The sequence below is a fragment of the Stenella coeruleoalba genome (assembly GCF_951394435.1).
Source record: "Stenella coeruleoalba genome assembly, chromosome: 11".
NCBI classification, from domain to species: Eukaryota; Metazoa; Chordata; class Mammalia; order Artiodactyla; family Delphinidae; genus Stenella; species Stenella coeruleoalba.
Genome location: NC_137157.1, coordinates 87472411 through 87493259, shown reverse-complemented (window position 1 = coordinate 87493259; position 20849 = coordinate 87472411). Strand labels below are relative to the sequence as shown.

Here is a 20849-nt window from a genome sequence, read left to right as displayed (position 1 = left end):
ATTGATATTCTCATGTAATATCTCTGCCGAGCCCACTGCTAGGCAACAAAGGCAACCATATATTAAAATGCCGTCCAAATGGGTTATTTCAGAATTTTCAGTCACTCTCACACCTTGGGTTAGCTGTCTTTAGAAACAGATAACCTATTTCACAGACCAGACTCAGATCATTAAGCATAAATTTCCTGGCTTACCTCCCCTCTCACATGCAGATTATGCTTTTTACTTTACTCATTTCCTCCTCCAGAAATGTGAGAAGAAATTTTCCATGTATTCCCATATATTCCATTTGGCCTGCCAGGCAGATTCTTTGGTTTAGTAAGTATAAGATCCCCTGCTCTTCAACTAAAGAGAAGAGTAGCTTGAAGACAGCTTGAAGCAAAACAAAACTCCAAACTTCAGAATAACAAATTATTTGCATTAGTAAGGTATTTTGATAGCAAGAACTAGATTCTATCTGGTATACTTGGGGAAAAGGGTATACGTGGACTCAAACTCTAACCTAACAAATTCCGAAAACCAATATGGCCTGGCCAGTTTCTAAAGGAAATGAAGACCTTCTCCTCTGCTTATCTCTACCTATCATATTCTACTTCTTTTTGCCTACTGGCCAGTATTCTCTAATATAAATTCCAGAGAGAGACAGTCTAATTGACTTAACTAGTTGCCTTTGACCCTACTGGACAGGGTCCTTCATAGCAAGCCATCATGGATTCTGTTGCCCATCCTTATTCTTAACATGGGCCACCCCTTCACAAAGAACAGCCTGGAGCGTCTTCTCTGAACTTTGAGCTTTAGAAAGAACAGTCTTAATTATGAGGGGCCATTGGGAAGAGCAGGCACAATGACTGTCCCAACAAGTACATCTGTGAAGCTGCTGAAAATGTTGATAGCATCCAGAAAGAGTGCTTCTGGACTTCACAAAGACAGGGGTCAGAGTCTCTGAGCCACCTAGAGTGTGCAGACACAATGCCAGAAATTCCCAGTTTTCCCTGCATTCCTTCTTGTTTATTTCTCGTGGCTATAGGGTGAGACAAGACTCTTTATGCTCAAATGTCTCAAAACGTAATTCAATGGCTTTCTATCTGGTTTCTCTTCAGAATTGAGAAACAGAATATAGGACAGGAATGCAGATCCCTGGGTTCTTTTATCATTAAAGTTTCTTGACTTTTTTCTGGTACTTTGCAAATTGTCATCTCATGGATTGTTGTAATTCCATAAATATGGGTCACAGTTTTTCTTTGCCTTAGCTTAACCGTTGATACCTACAGAAATAAATACTCACAAGAAAAAACAAACAAAAAAACAGAACCTAAAGAAACTAGCAATCATGACGTCCAACTTTCCTTAAATGAAGAAAGCAGATTCAAAGGGAAAGTTAAAGTGACATTTCTCCTTTAGTTGTGATAGTTTCCCATTTTAAAATATTGCATTATAAGCACTAATCTGAACTAAATTGACTTTTTAAACTATGTTTTTTAAACTGCAGATATGACAGCTTTTTACAATACATCAATAAAATAAGGTAGCTTTTGGAGGGAGGGGAGGATAGAAGCCTGGAATGTCATTTCACTGGCATAGTACTTATACGTAGTAAGACCAGCCCATCAATATTTCCCTAGTTTCTTTATTCCATTTGCTCTGATTTGGCTAAATTTTGTAAGGAGCCTCCATAAGAAAGTGTAGGAATTACTTATTGTATTCAAAGCCATGGGGCCTGGAATTCTTGTTTGTATGTAGTTAGGGGCCTGTGATGACATTTGCATAAGACTTGCTGATCTTGTAGATGAATTATGAAGACTTGAAACTTCAACTTGGAAAACAGCAAAATCTTTCATTTTTTAAGCCAAATTCTAAACTATGAAGCAGGAGAAAAAGTGAAATGAAAAGAGAAAAAGATAAGAAACTCTAAAATTGCCTCTTGTTTTAATCCCTAACATCTCTTTCAAAAGGATTTGAAAGAGGATTTCAAAAGAGTTTACCACAAGTCATTTTCCACAGAACCATAAATCTGTACATGTGTTTTCCTTTGTATCTCTCTATCTGTAGTTTACTACCTTTGGGGCTCATATATATATATTCATTTTTTTTTACTTATTTGGTAGTAAGCTTTCTGAAATAATATTTGCATAATATTATTCTATTTACAATAACTTTTTATATGTTACTTCCTTTGATTCTATCGATAATCCCAGGGAATGGCATGGTCTAGTCATCAACTCTGTTTCCTAGATGAAACGATTGAAAGCTAATTGAATTTCTTGGATCACAGGCAGAACTGATGAGTTCAAAAGAGAACAAAATTGATTTCTTGCATAATGGGTGCTCTTCCCAGGACCCTAAACAAAATCATATGGAAAAAAAAAGTCCTACATACAAAACTCATAATCTCAGATAATATAGATGTTCTTTAACTGTAGTGTCTTTGGATTAGTTGAAAGAAAATAGTAAAAAAAAATCTAAATGCTTAAAGTTGTGTTTCCCAAATTAGGGTACCATGCCATCAAAGCTACAAGGATTAACATGAGATACGCTTTTTTAGTATCTATTTTATTTAAAAGATTAGAACATGAAGCTTAAATTTTTGTCTTCACACAAATGTACATACATGTTACGTAAATATTCAACCAAATTTATCAAGTGCTCTCTTTTCCTTGAATTTTTTTAAATAAAAGTGCATAGAGAGGAACTTTTTAAAAGATTGTGTACCAAGACTGCATCAGCAATGATTATTCATTGAATTCATTTAAAATATTAATTTTTTGGTTAAAAAATATTTTGAGTACTTCTGAATACTTATTGGTCCAATATAAATTTGTAACAAAATAGGAATTATCCTGATAGCATATTTTATTGGTTTAGCTATGAGAAAGTGCTGGTCAGATATATTATAGATTACAAATTCAACACTGAACCATTATTTTTCTTCATGGAATAAAAGAAATTATGACAAAGTTGTATTAATTCACTGTTCTCTCTGAATAGTTAAGAATGACTCTCAGAGCTAGACACTCAGTAACTCCAATACAAAAAAGAAAAGGAAAAGTAATGGGGCTTCCCTGGTGGTGCAGTGGTTGAGAGTCCACCTGCCGATGCAGGGGACACGGGTTCGTGACCCGGTCCGGGAAGATCCCACATGCTAGGCCCGTGAGCCATGGCCGCTGAGCCTGCGCGTCCGGAGCCTGTGCTCCGCAACGGGAGAGGCCACAACAGTGAGAGGCCCGCATACCGCAAAAAAAAAAAAAAAAAAAGTAATGTCTTCTTTACATGTGCCAAAATCACTGCAGCAAAAATGAAGTTTGAGAGTTAGATGAAGAAATTTGTTCATGAGGAGTGTGAGTCACTTGAAACTCTTCTATTTATATATGATAAAGTTACAGTGTCAGTGGTAAAATAAGAACATTCTCATGCAAATTCCTTCACAGAAAAAGTCACTTGAGAAATATTTCCCTGCGACTCTTAAAGAGACTGACCAGTGAAATAGGTCAGTGTTCTATCAAACCGCAAAATGATATCAACGACTTCAGCAATAGAAATATGCTCTTGTTGACATTCCTGTCAAGGGTTGCCCGAGAACCTTCTCTTGATCGCCACTCCACACATTTAGGCATCTCTCTTCAATGGTTACTCCGAGGTAGCTCATGAAGCAGTTAGAAACGTTTGCCAATTATACTCTAATAAAGGTGTTAAAAAAAAAAAGATAAGAAACGTTTGCCATTTGTAGTCCATATTAATATAAATGTGAGTTCAAAAAATATAATATTTAACCTGAGGAAACAAATCCGCCTATAGGCTAAATCTGACGTGAAAGATTCGACCCTCTGGATCTAACCCAGTTTTCTGAGACTGATAAACTCCATTGCCCATTCACACACACATAGCTAGGAAACCTATTAGTAACAGTTGTTTCTGATGATAAGCAATTTAAAATATTTGTATCCTATAAAAAGGTACATCTGTTCTGAAGTAGAATAGAATTTGTACACATGTTTAAGATGGGACCTATGGCTTAAGAAATTTTATCTTAATGTATGCCCCTTTGGACTGTGTTCCCTAGATGCCAGAAATACTGTTAATTATTTTTTTTTTTCTGTCTAAGGGTTATTCCTATGTAAAAATTAAAGGATCGTTGTTTTAGTGCCTTTTTACCACCTGGGAATTCCATACTCACTTATTGGCTTATTTCTCACTTAAAGACAAAGTTGGAAGACTGTTCATTATAAATAATCCACAATGAGAGCAAAGACTTTCTAAATGTGTTAGAATTTTTCCTTGCTACTTTCTAAATGATGTCACCTTTGGTATGCATTTAACTTCTCGAGGTCTTTTTCTTATCTGTTGCCAAAATAATTTTACTGCTCACCTCTAAGGATGAAAAGATTAACATAAGGCATTTAGTGCAGTGCCTGCCAAAGGATATATACTCCCTGAGGGCAGAAATCTGATTTCTCTCCTTTACCTCTATGTCCCAGTACAAAGAACAGTGCCTAGCAGGAAGTTAGAAGTGTTTATCAAGACTGCCTGTGGGATTTCCTTAGGAAATTTGAGAACTGAATCCTTCTAGATGCTGCTTTGGATTTATAACATAAGGATACTCCAAAGCATAATCCGGCTGAAGCTGCCATTAAAATAGATAAATCAGAGAGCTGCCACTTGGATAAATCAGATCCTCGTAGAGGCCTGAAACTTACTGCTCTCAGGTCCCCAGTCCTAAATTGGGTCATATTTAACAACATTATTTTATCTGACCTGTTAAATCTGCCACTTGAGAAACTAGAGATGCATTTAGATGAAAGTCTGCATTAAAACTCTAAGTTTATCGTAAAAGTTCATCCTTCATCTCCAGTCTTGCATCTTAACTGCTGGGCGATGTAAGAATAAGGCCTAGACATAGTTGAGATTATGTGAGTGTGAGTACATCAGAACTTAAGATTTATGGTTCATAAGCCTACCTTCATGAAAAGTGAGTACATGCTATCATCCTAGAGCTTTCCACCTCAACACATAAAATATGCTCAGTAACTATTTGTTGAATGAGTGAGAGAATGGTAGGTCTCTGTAAATCATGATTAGTATTATACTCTTACTGCTATTATTACCTTCATGTCTTTGAACTACTGATGAAGAAAGAAATGAATGTTTTATACTGCACTACGTACCCATAAATTCATAAAGTCAAAGGACATCTTTAAAAATAATGAACACTGTGGAAATGAATAATGATCAGGGTCATATTTTAACCTTCTTAGGAAATTTTGTCCAATATTGATGTATAATAATGGAAAAATTTGGATTTTTTTAAGTCTAATACCAGAACAAGATAAATGGGCTTGAAGTTTTATAAAAATGAGGGGGAAATTATTAAACATTATTGAACTACATTTTTAACTTTGAGGACATGGCTGATTTGTTGTAAAGAAGGCATTGCTTGGTAACTTTGATAGATGCCAACCAAGAAAAGCAGTGTTTGATTACATTCAACATCTGTTCCTCATGGAAATATTTTAGTAAGCTCAGAATAGAAGGAAACTTAGATAAACATACTTTTTTAAGTGAAAAATTATAAGCATTCCCATTAATGTCAGGAAAAATATAATAATGCCTCCATCTTGTTAGTACAGCTCTATATTTAAGCTTTGTTATATTGTTATTTTCCACTTGAATAAGAAAACAAATAAAACAGTTCCATATAATTTTTTTAAATTTTTGAAATAAGAATTTAGTACAGTAAGTGGTTACAAGATAAACATTCAAGACTCAGTAATGAAAAAATTAGAGAGGGAATATTATATGATCACCTAAATAGATACAGAAAATTCAGTTATTAAAATTTAGAATCACTCATTATTTTAAAACTCTCTAGAAATAGAAAGGAATATCCTTAAACATGTAGCTAAAAACCTACAGAAAACATTATACTTAGTGGTAAAACATTAAAAGCCTTTCCTCTGTAATCAAACAGACGAAAAATGCCTGCTCTCACCACTTCCATTTAACATTGAACTGGAGGTCTTAGCAGTGCAAAGGGTGACAGAAAACTCTGTCATTATTTGCAGATAACATGACTGTGTCCATGCAAATTTCAAAAGAATATACAGTGTATTGTTAGAATTAATGACTTAAAAATCTACTCATATATTAACAAATATTAGTTAAAATAAAATTTAGAAAAAGCTAGAATTTACAATTCACAATAAATCCAACAAAATATATGGAAAACAGCCACAGAAAAAATTTCTAAAATTATACAGACAGATGTAAAATAAGACCCAACTAAATGGAGAAATATGCCATGTTTAGTGGTTGCGTGTCTCAATACTGCAGAGATGTTGATTCTCCCCAAATTAATTTATAGTTTAATGAAATATCTTACAAATCCTTACACATTTATTTTATGTATTGGTAAGCTTGATAAGGTGATACTAAAATATATTCGGGAGGTCAAAGGACCTAAAATCATGAAAAAAAAACACCTGAAAAAGAACAAGGTAAAAGAATTTTCAAGATTTATTATAAGTTCTTGCTATTTAAGAAAGTGTTGTATTAACACAGAGATAGACAAATTGAAGAGTACAACAGAACGAAGAGACCAGAAACAAGCCTATGTTTATACATACCCTTGGTACTGGACAAAGTTGAATCAGTAAGGAAAGAATGGTCTTTGCAATGAAAAAACAAAATTGGTTAAATTAATCATTGTACATCTATACTTCCAGATAGATCATTAAAAAAAAATAAGTTAGCTCTGTTTTCTGAAGTAGATTGTTCATTCAACATATATTTTGGGGCCACTTACTATGCATGAGTTACTATAAAGTTTTTCTTCCAGAACATATTACTAAGTTAAAAAAGCAAATTACAACATTTCATGTAATTGTGATTTTTGAATCCTGTCTTTTTTACTTCCATCTCACACAACTTCGAAATTCTTACAAAATCATGCTCCCTTTATCTGTCTGTTTCCCTTCTTCCACTCTCGCTCTGTCAGCCACTCTGCTGTTCTTTGCTGTCTGTCAATCACCAGTCATCCATCTACCTCTGAGCTTTTGGATGAGGTGTTGTTTCTGCTTAGAATTTCCTCTATCAGAAATTTCCATGGCCTATGCTCTTGGCAAATTAAGTTTTTTGTCAAATCATTCAACTCATCTTTTTAGTGAGACTGTCCCTGACCATCCTACTTAAAATTACAACACTGTTCCCTACCCCATATTCCCTCTCCCCAATTTCTATTTTAGTTTCCTCTATGGTATATATTTCTTTCTCAAATCCTATATTTTTACATGTTTATTTCATTATGGTCTGAATTCCACATTATATAATCTCTCTAAGGGGATACATTTCTGTCTGTTTTTGTTTTCATTGCTACATCCCAACATGCACCTGGCATGTAACAGGAGTAAGAATAGTGTGTCTGGCTGTGTGTCTGTTGGTTTGTGCAAGTATATAGAGAAAGCTCAAAAGAATACTACCAGATTGTTCATAGTAGTTATTTTGGGGGAGGAGAGTGACAACGGAAGATGGATGAAGGGAACTTTTCACATTTTACTTAATATTTTACTGTATGGCTTGAATTATATATTATTTTTTAAAAATCAAGTTTTTTAGTGTCCCTGGAATTTCTTCCATAAAACAGATCAAACAGGGTAGCAAAACCCCAAAACTACGGGCAACATCTACAACAAAACTAGGTAACAAGGTATTCCTAAGAATCCTAAAATACAAGCAGATGGGGCAAATCAAGTTACAATTATTTTGTAACAGCATCTTATGGGAGGAAGCTAAGGAAGCAACATGTTATCTGATTGACCTGAGAACAGAATTCCACAGAGCCCACAGGTACTCACTGGAAACCTGAGCGGGCCCATTTGATAAGCTGTTTAGCAGCTGAAACTGGGAAGGATTTTTACACACTTCAATTCACAAGGAAGGGCAAAGGTTCCATGGCAAATCTGAAAAGGTTGGAGAAGTCTATAAACTCTCAAAGGTAACTGGTGATTCCTCCCTAGAAATAGTCCTATGCTGAAGAGAAACTGCTGGAACTATAATCCAAATGAAAGGAGAAAGATCATAGGAGCAAAGGAAAACCACAATCCAGAAAAAATTGGGGGCAAAGAGAGAAGCCAAAGAGGAATATCTCAGAAAGTATGAAACAGTGTTTTTACCACTGTGATAGCAACAGGAAAGAAAGCTTCAGACCCTTGAAAAGCCTCTACTCCTTCCTGAAAGTTTAATTTTATATTAAAATGAGTAAGCAAAATGGATCATATCTGAATGTCATACAGAATTATAATTTTAAAAAAGAAATAAGATGCAAAATAAAATCTCTTCAATGAAAATACGCCAGAAAGACATTCCTAACAAGGGATAAACTGTATCCTTACATTACAAATTGATCTAAAAGAAATTAAGAAAATAATAAAATATGCTGGAACAATATAGATTACAATTAGAGAAAACTCAGAAATGAAGTGATTGAACCCCCCAAAAATTAGAAAATAAAAGAAAGAATACTTTTAAAAATAGTAAACTACAAAGAACACAGAAGAAAATAAAAACAGCACAATAGATAATACCTCCAGAGAAAAAAAGATGAAAAAAACAAAGGAGGACCTTTAAAACAAAAAGAAATGAAGTCAATAAATATCCAGTATACATATAATTAACTTCCTGAAAAATAAAACCAAAGTAATATAACAAAAAAATATCTAGAAAGGCCTAAAGTTCAGCATGTGCTATCAGCCATGTGGCTGACAAGGTCTTGGTGCTCTGGCTAGGTGTCAGGCCTGTGCCTCTGAAGCAGGAGAGCCAAGTTCAGGACATTGGTCCACCAGAGACCTCATAGCTCCATGTAATATCAAACGGCGAAAGATCTCCCAGAGATCTCCATCTGAACGCTAAGACGCAGCTCCGCTCAATGACCAGCAAGCTACAATGCTGGACACCTTATGACAAACAACAAGCAAGACAGGAACACAGCCCCACCCATTAGCAGAGAGGCTTCCTAAAATCATAATAAGGCCACAGACACCCCAAAACACACTGCTGGATGTGGTCCTGCCAACCAGAAAGATGAGATCCAGCCTCATCCACCAGAGCACAGGCACCAGTCCCCTCCACCAGGAAGCCTACACAACCCACTGAACCAACCTTAGCCACTGGGGGCAGACACCAAAAACAACGGGAACTAAGAACGTGCAACCTGCGAAAAGGAGACGCCAGATACAGTAAGTTAAGCAAAATGAGAAGACAGAGAAACACACAGCAGATGAAGGAGCAAGGTAAAGACCCACCAGATCAAACAAATGGAGAGGAAATAGTCAATCTACCTGAAAAAGAATTCAGAGTAATGATAGTAAAGATATCCAAAATCTTGGAAATATAATGGAGAAAATACAAGAAACATTTAATAAGGACTTAGAAAAACTAAAGAGTAAACAAACGATGAACAACACAATAAATGAAATTAAAAATTCTCCAGAAGGAATCAATAGCAGAATAACTGAGGCAGAAGAAGGAATAAGTGATCTGGAAGATAAAACAGTGGAAATAACTGCTGCAGAGCAGAGCAAAGAAAAAAGAATAAAAAGATTGAAGACAGTCTCAGAGACCACTGGGACAACATTAAATGCACCAACATTCGAAATATAGGGGTCCCAGAAGAAGAAGAGAAAAAGAAAGGGACTGAGAAAATATTTGAAGAGATTATAGTTGAAAACTTCCCTAATATGGGAAAGGAAATAGTCAAACAAGTCCAGGAAGCACAGAGAGTCCCATACAGTATAAATCCAAGGAGAAACATGCAAGACACGTATTAATCACACTATCAAAAATTAAATATAAAGAAATATTAAAAGCAGCAAGGGAAAAACAACAAATAACATTCAAGGGAATCCACAAAAGGTTAACACCTGGTCTTTCAGCAGAAACTCTGCAAGACAGAATGGAGTGGCAGGACATATTTAAAGTGATGAAAGGGAAAAACCTACAGCCAAGATTACTCTACCCAGCAAGGATCTCATTCACATCCAACAGAGAAATTAAAACGTTTACACACAAGCAAAAGCTAAGAGAATTCACACCACCAAACCAGCTTTACAACAAATGCTAAAGGAACATCTCTAGGCAGGAAATGCAAGAGAAGGAAAAGACCTGCAATAACAAACCCAAAACAATTAAGAAAATGGTAATAGGAACATACATATTGATAACTACCTTAAATATAAATGGATTAAATGCTCTCTCCAAAAGACATAGGCGGGTTGAATGGATGTAAAAACAAGATCCATATATACGTTGTCTACAAGAAACCTACTTCAGACCTCGAGACACATACAGGATGAAAGTGAGAGGATGGAAATGGATATTCCATGCAGATGGAAATCAAAAGAAAGCTGAGGTAGCAATTCTCACATCAGACAACACAGACTTTAAAATAAAGACTATTACAAGAGGCAAAAGAAGGACACTACATAATCATCAAGGGATCAATCCAAGAAGAAGATATAACAATTGAAAATACTTATGCACTCAACATAAGAGCACCTCAATACAAAATATATATACAGCTCATGCAGCTCAATATTTAAAAAACAAACAACCTAATCAAAAAGTGGGCAGAAGACCTAAATAGACATTTCTCCAAAGAAGACATACAGATGGCCAAGAAGCACATGAAAAGCTGCTCAACATCACTAATTATTAGAGAAATGCAAATCAAAACTACAATGAGATATCATCTCACACCAGTTAGAATGGGCATCATCAGAAAATCTACAAACAACAAATGCTGGAGAGGATGTGGAGAAAAGGGAACCCTCTTTCACTGTTGGTGGGAATGTAAATTGATACAGCCACTATGGAGAACAGTATGGAGGTTCCTTAAAAAACTAAAAATAGAACTACCATATGATCCAGCAATCCCACTACTGAGCATGTACCCAGAGGAAACCATAATTCAAAAAGATACATGCACCCCAATGTTCACTGCAGCACTATTTACAATATCCAGGTCATGGAAGCAACCTAAATGCCCATTAACAGACAAATGGATAAAGAAGTTGTGGTATATATATATAATGGAATACTTGTCAGCCATAAAAAGGAACCAAATTGGGTCATTTGTTGAGACGTGGATGGATCTAGAGACTGTCATACAGAGTGAAGTAAGTCAGAAAGAGAAAAACAAATATCGTATATTAATGCATATATGTGGATTCTAGAAAAATGGTACAGATGAACCCATTTGCAGGGCAGAAATCGAGACACAGATGTAGAGAACAAATGTATGGGCACCAAGGGGGGAATGTGGTGGGGTAGGGGTGGTCGTGTGATGAATTGGGAGATTGGGATTGACATGTATACACTGATGTGGATAAAATTGATGACTAGTAAGAGCCTGCTGTATAAAATATAAATAAAATTCAAAAATTAAAAAAAAACAAAACAAAACTACAGTGAGGTATCACCTCAAACCAGTCAGAATGGCCATTATTCAAAAAATCTACAAAAAGTAAATGTTAGAGGGGGTGTGGAGAAAAGGGAACCCTCTTGCCCTGTTGGTGGGAGTATAAATTGATACAGCCACTATGGAAAACAGTATGGAGGTTCCTTAAAAACTAAAAATAGAACTCCCATATGACTCAGCAACCCCGGTACTGGGCATATACACTAAGAAAACCGTAATTCAAAAACAGTCATGTACCACAATGTTCATTGCAGCTCTATTTACAATAGCCAGGTCATGGAAGCAACCTAAATGCCCATCGACAGACGAATGGATAAAGAAGATGTGGTATATATAAACAATGATATTCTACTCAGCCATAAAAAGAAACGAAACTGAGTTATTTGTAGTGAGGTGGATGGACCTAGAGTCTGTCATACAGAGTGAAGTAAGTCAGAAAGAGAAAAACCAATACCGTATACTAACACACATATATGGAATTTAAAAAAAAATGGTTCTGAAGAATCTAGGGGCAGGAAAGGAATAAAGATGCAGACGTAGAGAATGGACTTGACACAGGGAGGGGGAAGGGGAAGCTGGAACAAAGTGAGAGAGTGGCATGGACATATATACACTACCAAATGTAAAACCGATAGCTGGTGGGAAGCAGCCACATAGCACAGGGAGATCAGCTCGGTGCTTTGAGACCACCTGGAGGGGTGGGATGGGGAGGGTGGGAGGGAGATGCAAGAGGGAGGAGATATGGGGATATAGGTATATGTATAGCTGATTTACTTTGTTATAAAGCAGAAACTAACACACCATTGTAAAGCAATTATACTCCAATAAAGATGTTAAAAAAACTATCAAAACTGAATTTTATATTTAGTATTTTAAGAAATACTAACGTCATAATTCAAGAAGTTTTCTGGAAAATGAAAAGTCTTGAAATTACATATTGAAAGGACACTTTGTATATTGAGAAAAGTTACCCTGAATAACAAACCTGAAACATATTTTTGGAAAAACTATTGGACTTTTAGGGGGAAAAAAACTTCCTTTAAGCATCTAAGCAAAAAGTTCAAGTCATTTGTAAGGGAAAGAAGTTCAGTATGTCATCAGAGTTTTGGACAGTAATCCTTTATTCCGAAAAAAAGTTAAATAATATTTTTATGACCCTCAAAAAAGAAAATGTGAGCCAAGGGTGTTTTAGTCAGCAAAATGGACTTTGGAGTATAAAGGCCACAGAAAAACTGTTATCAACACCCAGAACTCAGAAACTTATTTCCTTGAGCACTTCCTGAGGAATTTATCGGAAAATGACCATCAGATAGTCAAAATGACTGGAGGGATGTGACATAAAGACTTGTAGAGCAGATAATATTTAATGATAGTTAAAAGAGAGACTGTATAATATGTATAGTATAGATACCATATGATGTGGATAGAATAGCTCTATAAAAAATGGAAGTGGAATAGGAAGCACATATGAAAAGTGGAATGAGCATAATGTTTGCTTTATTGTATTAACTGGGATAAAAAGGATAACACTGCAAGTCATATACTGGACAAGATGGTGCAGAGGGGATAAAGGATATTATCTAAAGATATTTATTATACCATTAGAACACAATTGCAAACCTTCTTAAATACAAATAATAATAATAATAAAGCGGAGACAAACCAAAACCAAACCAAAAAAAAGGAAAAAAAAACCAGAGTGAAAAGCATTTCATATAAAATATGTGTATATTAAATATAGTATTATACTTTTTTGTAAGAGAGTTGACAGAGGGACACAAATAACACAAAAATAAAATTAAAAATAAAACAATGAAAGTTAAATCATAATTTTTAAAAAATGTTTACGTATGGGGGAAGAAGGGAATAGCGTAAAGACTTCAGGGATAAATGTTGGGCTTCTTGGTATATACACTGTTTTGTAGATTTAACTTTTGGAATTGTGTAAATATTTTAAATAATTATAAACAAATTGGTTTTTTAAAAAATCATCCCTAAAAATCAAAAACAAACTTAAAAGAAGTCAAAATACAAACATTGCAATTACAGTTTTATATTTCACCACAAAAGTTTCTTTTATATTTGCTAACAGTTCAAGATGTGAATTTGAAGTTTATAAAAATAATGTTTAATAGTGGGACTCCAAATAAATAGGCATGGTCCTTGACTTTTTCTTCCACATCTAACACAAGGAAACAACTCAAATGAAATGAGTCAACTCAGGGGAATGTTACTCACTATCTTTTCTTTTTCATTTCTCTAGGAAAATAAAGGAAAGTCTGGAGTGTTTCCCTGTTAAATTGAATAACTTGATCCACACACTTGCACAAATGACAGCCATAAATCCTGCCAAATCTACTTCGCAGACTTTTTCCCGGGAATCCTGTACGATGAGTGCGACCCAGTTAATCCAAAGAGCAACAATTTTAGGGTTCAGCAAGAAAACTAGGCATGTAAGTCTCAAGTCTGTCATCTTGACTTATATATCATTTGACTACATCTCACACTTCCCTTCACTATGCTACACATTCCTCCTTATACCATGATTTTTCTTTTTTGCTACACAACTGAAAAATCAGTTACAGTTTGAACAGAAGTTCCATTAAGGCGGATGTTCCAAGGAGAAATTATAATAACCAGAGCTACTAGTAGAGAACCACCAAAGAGAACAGTTTCTGCCCTGTGGTAGACTATAAATCAAGACCTAATTAAAATGTCCACAAGAAAAAAAAAAGGGGGCTTCCCTGGTGGCGCAATGGTTGAGAGTCCGCCTGCCAATGCAGGGGACACGGGTTTGTGCCCCGGTCCGGGAAGATCCCACATGCCGCGGAGCGGCTGGGCCCGTGAGCCATGGCCGCTGAGCCTGCGCGTCCGGAGCCTGTGCTCCGCAATGGGAGAGGCCACAACAGTGAGAGGCCCACGTATCGCAAAAAAAAAAAAAAATGTCCACAAGAAAAGAAGATCAGAAATTAGGCAGTCTGTTCCCAGCACCTAAGATTATGATATTTTTATATACTGTGTTTATAGGTAATTTTGCCTTTACAAATTGCATCTCTTATCTTTTGTGATGATTTTTTTTTTGCAGAGAGGTTCTTACTTTGTTTAGCTTACATGATACAGAATTTTAGAATGTATTGAAGGTTGATATTGCCATCTTCTGATTTTGTCTCTTTATTTTCTGCAGCTTTATCTAATCCAGGTGACTCACAGTAACAATGAAACAAGCCTGACAGAAAAATCATTTGACCAGTTTTCAAAACTTCACAGCCAACTTCAAAAGAAGTTTGCATCATTGGCCCTCACAGAGTAAGGACTGTCCTCCACTGTTTTTTGACTTTAGTACTTGTCCCTGAACATAAGGAAAAATTATGGTTATGGGATTTTCTATTTGTGGGCAACACAACACAACATTCTGATTCCAGTGCCACTGAACCTATCCCAGCAGAGTCTCTATGGCTCTCAGAGTAGAGAACCTTTTGTCTCATAAAACAGAATAAAGGTTTTCAATTTTGTTTGCTTTCAGCCATTGAGTTTGTAGACAAAAAAAATCATAACCAATTTTATTTTTCATTGATTATCAGGGAAATTGTTTTATTTGCCTGTTTTTAAATTTGATTGTTTTAGTGTTTTCTATAAAAATAAAATTGAAATTGAAAATGCAGAACAAAATTGGATATATCTTCTCTTTCAACAGATAACTGCAATAAAAAGCTCTGATATATTTATTTGCTGTACCAGAAAATTTTGTCAATATCAATTAGTATACAAGTAAAATATATTAACATCAACTCACTTTCGTTATCATTAATTATTAACTTGGACTTGGGTTATCCAAATTTAATTTGTCATTATCTTCATTTTGCAGTCTTGAAAACCATTGCTCAGTTCATGTTATAATGAAAAAATATTAAGCATAAATAATGTAATTGAAAATACTTCTGTTCAAATAAACCTTCTAAAATTCATTATTTAGAGCTAGCCAAATTTATGTTATAGACTTGAGTGTGTATCTTGACCAGAGGTGCACCTTGACTTTAAAAAGGTGAACTTCTTAGAAATTATGTTATTTGCACTTAGGCAAATCAAATGTCATCTTATCTATAGAGTAGTTTCTTGGTATCCACAAGATTGGTTCCAGGACCCCTCCCACGGATACCAAAATCCTTGCATGCCCAAGTTCTATACATAAAATGGCATAGTATTTACAAATAACCTACCTACATTCTCCTGTATACTTTAAATCACCTCCAGATCACTTATAGTATCTAATACAATATAAATGCTATGTAAACAGTTGTAAATACAATGTAAATGCTATGTAAATAGTTGCTGGCATGCAGCAAATTCAAATTTTGCTTTTTGGAACTTTCCGGACTTTTTTTTTTAATATTTCAATCCACAGTTCGTTCAATCTTCAGATGTAGAACCTGCAGACAGGGAGAGCCAACTATAGCAGAATTTTTGTTGAGTAAATTGTCCTTTAACAATATGAGTGTTCATACCAGACCTGACATACTTTGTACATGTGGATTTTTGTTAGACTTTCAGGACTTAGTCACTTACCAAAATGTAAATCTAAACAACGTTGCCAATGGATGGAGAGATAGTGTGCATTATTTTGAAGACTGTGTAGTTCACACTGATGAAAAACTATACTTGCAAATGTCACAGAGATTTTGAAATACAGATGCTTTAAACATCAGAAAGTCATCAGAGTAAGAGCACATTCAAGAGACTGAGAGGGAAGGAATGTCATTGTGGAAACTTAAAGACAACATCAGCTTTAAGAGTTATCAGAAAACATCTAATGTAATAACTGAGGAAAAGGAAATACTGGCAAAAATATTCAGTTTGACTGCAAATATTGAATTCAACATTAGTGGTTTCCATTGTACCCTAATAATTAATGATTTAAAAATATGTTCATTCTTGTTAAATGGCTGTCCTTTTGTTTCAAAAATGTCTCTGTTGTACTCTTTTCTCTTCCCAATACATATTAGTATAACTTGTAAAACTTTAAAGTGCCAATAATCTCTCTCCATATGCCTCTTCTCGATTTTCAGCTTTAGTTAGGATTCTGTTTTGTTCAACAACTCTTGCCTGGTGATGGGACCTAAATTGATTTTAAAATCATTCAAGCAATGTGTGGAGAAGAGGAATATTTAGTCCTTTGTGCCTTGAACAATATTTGTATGCTAACAGTCCCAAAGGAGCTCTGGCTTATAGCAATGCATACAGAAGAAGGATGAGGGCAAGATTTCCTCTGACTCCTAAATTTACTAAGAGAAGCTCTATGAGAATTATATAAACACAATCTGGAAAGTATGATCAGAAAGTTAGAGTCATAAAGAATAAAATTCAAATTAGTCATAGCATGTAACAGTGGTCTTCAAATCAGACTGTACCTCTTCCAACTTCTGAGAATACAGAGGCATAGGAATCTTCCTTGAAATTAATGGTCTTCTTTAAAAGTCACCTGCTTGAGAAAGGTTGATTTCCTTTCCCTCTCCTAATTTCACCATTGCTCTTCTCCCAGCCATCCAGAATTTTATTTTGGTACACTGTCCCAGGGAGTAAAAAATCTCTGAGGATTAAATAAAGGGCAAATCAAACTACTGGTGTTGGTATTGAGAAAATGAATTACTCTAATAACCAGGTATCAAATCTGTTTGCAGGTCGTGTGTTTCTTAAACTTTGGTGTGAACAAAATTGAGGGAGGACATGATAGCACCGTCAGATAAAATATCCTAAAAAATCATTTTCAAGAACTGATTACTATGTTATATTTGACATATAACTCAAAAGCATTTTAAACAACTGAATGACATTACTAGAGCTGAATTCCTTAATTCTCATGTACTTATTTACACACAATACTTTTTTAGTACATACATCTATAAAAAAGGAATAGAACTGATGTTGAACTCCATTTTATTCTAACAATAAAGAAAATTAATCCACAGTTATATAAGTTAATATTTAAAAGCAGCAAAACCACTGTTTATCAAATGTATTTCTATGTTTTGATTAATTATATATGGTAATAATTTTTATGATAATTAAATCTGGATGAAAATTTTTAACACTTTAAGCCTTAGTAAGAGTAAAGCAAGAGTAAAAAAGTAAAATGTCAATTATTTAAATGCACAGAAATATTATTTTGGACTTCCCTGACACTTCCAACAGGAAGCAATGGATGGGATGTCCTGCAGTTTTCACATACTTCTGTGTGTTTGCTAACAACCCTTCACCATCCCCCATGCTCCTTTGCCCAGAGGAAGCAGAAGAGGAAGGAAGCAACAGCAAGACTGCAGTCAGAGGAAGCCGCTAGATAGTTCCTAAAAAGATACATTTAACCAGCAAAACGTGTTGCCAAATGCTTCCCATTAATAGGTCATGCCACCAATAATTGGTCGTAATCAATGTCTAGCCCATCAAGATGAATCATCAGATAGTGAAGAGGAAATTCTGCAAGCTAGACCCCTGGGGAAAGTGATACTTTGTTCCAAAAGACCAGATGGAAGCATATGCTTTGTAAAATGTTTAATCTAGTTAGTGTAGCAATGTCCCTCGTGAACCCAGAGGAAACAATACCATATGACCTTTTTGAAAAATTATGGATCATTAAACTTCAGAAAGTACTTATTAACCCCCCCACATGTATTTAAAGGACAAATTGTGTGGTCTGCCATAAATACAGTAAGAAGGAAAATATATATTAATTTAGTATGTTAAATTAAATTAGTATTAATATCAATGATAGTTAAAATAGCACAAGTGACCACAGCCATGTTAATAAAACTCTCAGAATTAATCATGCATTCTATGGTTTTTTAAAAAAACGTTTTCAGTGGCCCTTCCATCTGATGCAGCCTTAACTTTATGAACAATTCTAAGATACAGATGCCAATTTTCAAACTAATGAAGATATACTTTTTTCTTTTAAAACAGGTTTCCTCATTGGTGGCACTTACCTTTTACAAATTCAGATCACAAAAGATTCAGAGATCTAAATCATTACATGGAACAGATATTAAATGGATCGTATGAAGTTGCAAACGTATGTTACAATTTACTTTTATATTTTTACATAAAATATGGACTGTTTTATGTATTATTACTGGGAATATTTTTAAATACTTTATGATAACATTTTTAGTCCTACATTTATTCAACAAATGTACAGATTAAAATTATCTTGTCAATTCCATGCAAAAACCAACCGGGACTTTACTTGAAATTGCATCTTAATATCTTTCGATCCATTATGATATTCAAGTATTTTTAGAATGTTTTTTCAATAATTGTTTATTGTTCTGTGCATAGAGGGCTTAGAAGTATTTTGTTATACTAGATATAGTACTTTTTATAAAAATCCTTTTCCTGTTTTTTCACCATTATATAGATAGAACTGATTTTGTATATTGACATTTTACCCAACAATCTTACTAACTTCACTTTTAATTCTAATAATTATCTGTATTGTTTTTCAACTTACAATCATATTGTCTGCGGATAACAAGGGTTTATTTTTTCTTTCCAATATTCATATATTGTATTTCTTTTCCTTGCTATTTTGTACTCTCTAGGGCTTTCAATAGATATTGAATTGAAGTGGTAATGGTGGATATACCTACATTATTCTTGAATCCAGGGAAGAAGTGTCTAATATTTCCTCATTAAGTATGTAGGTTTTGTAGGTCCCCTTTATTATTTTGTTTCCTTCTATTCCTAGGTTGCCAATAGTTTTTACAAAGAAGGTTGAATGTATCAAATTTTTTTTCTGAATCTACTGGGCTGCACAATGATCACCAATAATCCTATTTTTCTCCTTTACTCTGCTAATGTGGTGAATTACACTGAAGAACTTTCTAATTTTAAACAAATTTGCATTACTAGGGTAAACTCTACATGGATGTAATGTATTATACTTTTTATGTATTATTGGATTTGATTTAACATTTTCTTTAGCATTTGTTTTCATCTTTATTTATGACAGAGATTGGCCTGGAGTTTTTCCTTCTTACAAAGTCATTACCAGGTTTCAGAATCAAGAACATGCTAGACTCATAATATTAGTTGCAAAGAGTTATTGCTTTTTTCCCTACTCCCTGGAACAGTTTGTATAAAACTGGTTTTATTTCTTTAATTTGTAAAGTCATATAGGTCTGGAGATTCAATTTATTTAAGATCTATAAGACATTTCACATTTCCTATTTCTTCTTGAGTCTCTTTGTTAAGTTACATTTCTATAGGAATTTGTGCTAATTTATTGGCATAAAGTTATTCATAATATCCTATCATAATCTTTTTAACATTTATAGGATCTGAAAAGGTATTCACTCTTCGATTTCTCACACATATTTCCTGATCCATACTTCCAGAGGATTATGAATTTTACCAATCTTTGTAAAGAATGAAATGTGGGACTTATTGACCCTCTCTATTGTATTATTTCTCTGTTTCACTTATTTTTTACCTTTATTATTTCCTTCCTTCTGCTTCCATTCTATTTATAACATCCTCAGATAGTTAATTTAACTTGTTTATTTTCAACCTATCTTCACTTACCCATTTAAAACTCTAAATCCTCTCTCCTAATCAAGATTTAATAGCACCCCACAAGTTTTTATATACAGTATTGTATTTTCTTTATCATTCCTTAAAAATATTTATAAAATTTTCACTATGAATTTTCCTGGACCATGGCTTAAGTCTATTTCACCCACTTGAGTTTTATATGCTGTAGTAAAAATACATATCTGTATCTGTATCCATAAATTTCCTAAGTAATTATTATTGTTGTTTTTGCAATCAATATTTAATATTACTCACATATCTCATTTCCATTGCTTCCTGTAACTCTGAATTTCTGTCTGGGATTGTTCTCCTTCTTCCTGAAGAACACCATCTACTATTCCCCCTAATATGAATTTGCTGCTAAAAAAAACCCTCTAAATTTGCATTTGTCTGAAAAGTTTTTAGTCTACCTTCATTCTTGGAGGATATTTTTGCTGACTATTTGGTATTTGAGCATTTGGATAGCAATGATTTTATTCTAAAAACTTTAAGGCTATCATTTCATTGTCTTTTAGCTTCCATTGATTTTGTTTAGAATCCATCTGTTATATTTGTTTCTTCTTTGAAAAAGTTTTTTTATTCTTTACAATATTGTTCTTTTTACTGTTGGTTTTCTGCCGTTTTACTTTACTTTGCTCAGATATGACTTTGTTTCTACTGATGATGCTTGAGCTTCAGCACTTCTTGAATTTGTGCCATGATGTCTTTCATCACTTTTGGAAAGTTCTCAGTCGTTATCACTTCACATATTGTTCATACTATTTCCTCTCTCCTCTTTTTCTGGGACTGTAATCACATATATGTC

At 34.3% G+C, this 20849-nt stretch overlaps 1 protein-coding gene across 1 annotated transcript in view; it reads left to right on the top strand.

Annotated features, from left to right (window-relative positions):
* PIK3C2G (phosphatidylinositol-4-phosphate 3-kinase catalytic subunit type 2 gamma) overlaps positions 1-20849 on the top strand; it is a 390888-nt gene that overhangs the window by 280905 nt on the left and 89134 nt on the right. The window contains exons 27-29 of the mRNA XM_079938052.1: positions 13728-13917; positions 14649-14770; positions 18416-18524. Of these exons, the coding sequence (XP_079794178.1) occupies positions 13728-13917; positions 14649-14770; positions 18416-18524 (421 nt within the window). The remainder of the gene's footprint in view (positions 1-13727; positions 13918-14648; positions 14771-18415; positions 18525-20849) is intronic.